General features: G+C 39.1%; 1 protein-coding gene across 3 annotated transcripts in view; it reads right to left on the reverse strand.

Annotated features, from left to right (window-relative positions):
* The window catches only part of pard6a (par-6 family cell polarity regulator alpha), a 46,797-nt gene extending 42,524 nt beyond the window's left edge, over nucleotides 1-4,273 (reverse strand). The window contains exons 1-2 of one of the 3 annotated variants that reach the window (XM_007541483.2): nucleotides 3,967-4,271; nucleotides 3,742-3,900 (exon numbers count right to left, since the gene is read on the reverse strand). In XM_007541483.2, coding sequence (XP_007541545.1) covers nucleotides 3,742-3,864 — 123 coding nt within the window. In that variant the 5' untranslated portion in view covers nucleotides 3,865-3,900; nucleotides 3,967-4,271. Of the gene's footprint in view, nucleotides 1-3,741 lie in introns of all 3 variants that reach the window. The other 2 variants (XM_007541485.2, XM_007541482.2) reach the window with 2 other exon arrangements.
* Nucleotides 4,274-4,981: the final 708 nt, after the last annotated feature.

Below are 4,981 nucleotides of genomic sequence, written 5' to 3' on the forward strand. Positions count from 1 at the left end.
ATATAATTACACAGTAATACTTTAATATTTTCTGTCAACTTAACATCTTTTAATACAAAAACACGATAGATCGCCTGTGGACCGCCTCGATGCCCCCACCGCCGGGCTTAGCAAGTTTTCTGGGGGAAACCCTGCAAAACCCTTCTATGGAGTGAAAATAGTCTCAAAATATCTGTGCGTGTGTAAAAATATTTCTCTGTGTGTAAAAAGATTTGTGCATATGTAAAAAGATTTGTGCGTTTGTAAAAAGATTAATGTGTGTGTAAAAATATCTGTCCTTGTATAATACTGGATTTGTAAACCTTAAAAATAAAATAAACCTTCTCCTACGCCTATAAATGTTGAAAAGGTATGCACAAGTCACCTGGTACACATACACAAAACTGCATTTATACACAGATCCGGTTACGAGTGCACGAGTATTTTTGAGGCTCATTTGATGCTTCGGGGGAGAACCCAGACTTGTGTGTAGATGGTGCGTTTACATACTAGTAAAAGCTGGGCCATCTGAGTTTTGCTCTGAGTATAGTGTTTTTATCCTCTAAACATTTCTCACTGTGCTTGTGCCGAAGTGGCAAATACATTAGTTTGGTGGAAAATGGTAGATCTCAGCACTTCCTTATATGTCCTAAAATTATTTATAGACATATTGTGCATTTTTGAGCGGTACAGGAGACTAAGTGGTCTGAAAAAGGACCATTGGGTGGCGGAATGGTTCACTTGCCGGAAAAATAGCCAGGCAAACCCAGAAGCGAGACGAAGCGTCCCGGTGGTCTGTCCTCTGAAGTAAGTAGAAGCTAAACCTGCAGGCTTTGCTATCCGATTATAATGAGACATGGAGTAATTATAAATGATTTCAGATTACGTTTTAAATGTCTGGTATTTTGAAACTCTGGCCTCCTCAGTTTCTGTTAGCGGGAGCTAATGTTTATGTCAGCTATGCTACTTTAGCTCTTCGCAGCTAAGGGTGGATTTTTAGTGTCACCGAAGTCAGCAAGCATCTTCAGGAAATTATGGCAGTTATGGATGTTGGTCACTATCACTGAAATCATATTTTGTTGCTTCAACAGTATTGAAGATAGACCTGCTCCTGCAGGAACATCGTCTGCTGCTAGACTTTATTCACCAGAACAAACTGACAGGTACTTTGTTTATGTTGACTTCTCGACATATTTAAGGATTTAGTCTAATGTTCACACATAGGTCTGTCATGATAATCACTAAATTAATTAATTGGATGATAAATTAAAACAAACTCAATAATTTCCATCAGCACGATTTATCGTTTCTCTTTTTTTCTCTCTTTCTACAAAAAACTGGATGATAAAAGTCTTCAGTTTGGTACTTTGGTCTCAACTAGCCCTTATTTTGAAAAGCAACTTTGTTTACAAAGATTTCAAAATTCATTAGTTGTTTTATTTATTCTGGATATTAAAAATGTCTTCCAGTTCCAGTGTTAAATGTTCATTAGAATTTAAAGTTTAATGACCTTTGAGAATGGAATGATATTAACTTAAGTCTGAAGCTCCAGCACTTAAATCTATCAGGTTACACTGAGAAGTTTTGTGCTGCCATATTTATTTTTGTTATGGATGGAAGCAGATTGAAGCTGCAGATCTTTCCATCCATCCTCCAAGTAAATAACTGAAAGGACAACAGAAGATATATTTAATTGATTAGAACATCTACTGTGCTTGAACTGAAACAAGATTTAATTCAAGAGGTTGAATTATTTTGTGACTAAAAGTATATAAACATAACCTGATTTTATTTTACAGTTGAAAAAAATCTGAAATGCTTGTATTCTAATGTCCAAGACAGTTCCAATATTTAGCAGTTACTCTATATGGTTTTCACATCATTACTAGATTCAGAAATAAAACTACGAGCTGGTCCAAGTTAAATGATAGCTACTGCTGATGCTTTGATGATATCAAAAGTGAATTTCCCTCAGTCTGTATTTGGTGTTTGGCAAACTTAGTGATTATAATGATAAACAGCTGGTAAACAGCAGGTGTATTACTTTACTACAGCATATCCATGGAACTAAAAGTGGGCAAAATGAGCATTATGTTTTAGAGATAGACCCATATATTACCTGCTCAAGAAAAAACAAAACAAAATCTTAGATATCAGAGTAGCTATACGTAGACTGAGAAAGACAAAAATTGTGTTAACATTTCTGCTTGAGAAACAGAACAGCATCTGTAAGGACCTGAGGTTAAGAGTTTTGCCTAAAGATTGGACCAATTTTATCCATTTAGTTGCATTTGAGAACGTCTGTTCTCAAATGCAGAGAGCCTTGTTGTTCCTCACAGATCACCATTTTACAACAACCTCCTCAGCTTTGCTCTGCTTCTTCCACAGGATGAAAAGGGAGAAGGGTTACTCAGCCTACTACCGTATTTGGTTAATATCAGACCTTAGTCACTTTATCCTGTTTTTCTGTTTTCTGAAATGAAAACTTGTCCAAGGATGCTGGGCCAAACCCATGGCATATGATTTCAGCCAAAATAACAAAACATAAAATCTATATTTTCAATATATTTTTTCAACCAAGTACTTAAGTAAAACAAGCAGAGACAAGTCAGTGTCTGGACCAGAGCAAAGAGTGCCTTATGAAACTAGTTAGGTCAAAGCTTTTTTAACACTTCTGTTATCAGTGAGCTCTGGCTCTTAAAATGTCACAAATACTATTTTTGATTTATCTAATAAACATTGTTAAATTGTTATTATGAAAACAAGAAAGCACATTTGTTAGGATTGTTTGAATGTTATCATTGAATGAGTCGCCCTTATCCTAAATCTTCTGGAGGACAGTGCTACTTTCCAAAAGATGTCCAAATCTAACACCTAGAGTTCACAGTTAACTCAGGTACTGTTCAGACTGAAATCACACAGCTTCAGGTAAATATGGTGCATTTTCATTCAGACCAATGTGGTGCCTGTTGATATGTTGTTAATTAAGCTACAAGAAAAACATACAAGGTCATGTCATGTCCTCATCTCGGCTTACTGAAATTAATTTAAACAGTAATAATCATAGACTATGTAAACTCCAGAATTAAAGGAATTATATCATAACTATCAGGATAAATATAGTTGTTCTGTTATGTGGTTAATTTTGAGACCTAAAACAGGAATAGTTTAGTTTGCTTTTGTGACACACAGTGAGACACAAAATGTATGTTCACAGTAATAATCTGAGTAATTGCTACACCTTTAATTAGAGTCAGAAGAAGCGAAAACTTAACTAAAAACCAGAAATAATTCCTATCTCAACCCACCCTATTACAGTTTAGGTAAAGGTTACGGTACATTTCAGCTATTTGCTAGGAGCAAAGAACTATTGTGTTGTTTTAGGTCAGGTTTATACTTTGAGGATCAGCGGGAAACTGGAGTGACAGTAACAATTGTGTGCTTCAAGCGGCGACAATGGAGTAAATGCAGCTTTAAAAAGACAGGCTACCCGGTCGGCCTGGTGCCTGAATGCGCCATCTATTTACTACTCTGTCGTGACATTTGACATGTTTACCTCGGGAAACTGCAATGTCCGAAAATTTCTGCCGCCCCGTGTAACAAAAATCAGCCAGTTTCACCCCCACGCTCCAGGGAGACATCACGAATCTCACCTGAGCTACAGCACAGGGTTCAGTCGCTGCCCGAGCCACAACACGAACGGCACCTTCTATCCTCTTATTTCATTACAGTAAAATATAAACGATGAAACACAACACTCACTTTGCTCTTGACCTCCACCGTGTTATCAATGTGTCTTATGGGGGTCCGGTGCTGCTGCTGTGACTGTCTTGACATTCTGCTCCTCGGTTCTACGCTCGGCTGAGGCACTGCAGATAAAAACATCCACTAGGGCTGGGATATGCGTTTCCTCCTGTGTGACTGCGAATAGAAGAAAGCAGAATGCTAAGCATAGAGTTGACTCCGTGAAAAAAGCAGTCCTTTCACCTGAGGCAGTGTTCCGTGTTCCTGTTAGTCTAGGTTAAAATCAGAAGCACAAATCAGTCGCGATTAGCTGCTGCGTCGCATTTCGTCCTGAGTCAGCACGCGCCAGTGTTATTCCCCCACAACATACATACACACTCGTTCATGCGCACGTGCATGCGCATGCAAAAAAGAAAGAGAGCAGCCATCCTGACAGGTGGAGTCTAGCAGATCCGGTATGGGACGTGAGGTGCCAGTTGCCCCACACCCCCAACCCCCACCCAGGGCCAGACAGAAGGACGCAGCAAAAGGGGGTGGGACATGGCATCAGGGTAATAACGCAACACCAGCCAGCCCTACTGTCCCACTGATATCCACTCCTGTCAGCTGCAGTACTGACTGCATTTCTGCACACGTCATAACTAATCTTAGCCTAAATTTCTTGGCTTCCAGATTACTAAAACACGCCACCCCACCACCACCCACAAGCCCCTCTACCCCACTATCATAGTGAATACAAGGTGAAGTTACAAATATGTCAGATCGATAGTTCAGCTGCACAGTTGTCACTCTTTGTTATCCAGTGACGTTTGCTCATTCACCTCAGGTATGACAAGAATTAAAACCAGCTGGAGCCTGTTGCTGAACATACCTGAAAAACCTGAGTTTCCACCCTGTTTCACAAGGGCCATGTCTGAGAGCAAAAGTGTTTGGGCCGATACTAGCAACAAGACAAAATAATACAGATTTAGAAGAAAAGTTCAACCTTTAAAAAAAAAAAAAACATTTTATTGAGCCATAAGGAGGAAGAAGGGGAAAGAGAATTTGTTACAATATGTTACAATAATCTGTTGGTTTTTCAGCGCATGGTTGGAAAAACAGAAAACATGCAGTGACAATATCCAGGGAGGGACAGTTCTGTGGATAAGAATCCCTTGTTGATGTCAGAGATCAGAGAAGAATGGGCAGACTGGCTTGAGATGATAGAAGGCAACAGTTGCTGAAACAACAGAAGGATGCAGAATAACACCTCTGAGCA

This window comes from Poecilia formosa, unplaced genomic scaffold, assembly GCF_000485575.1.
Source record: "Poecilia formosa unplaced genomic scaffold, Poecilia_formosa-5.1.2 Scaffold611, whole genome shotgun sequence".
In the NCBI taxonomy this organism is placed as follows: Eukaryota; Metazoa; Chordata; class Actinopteri; order Cyprinodontiformes; family Poeciliidae; genus Poecilia; species Poecilia formosa.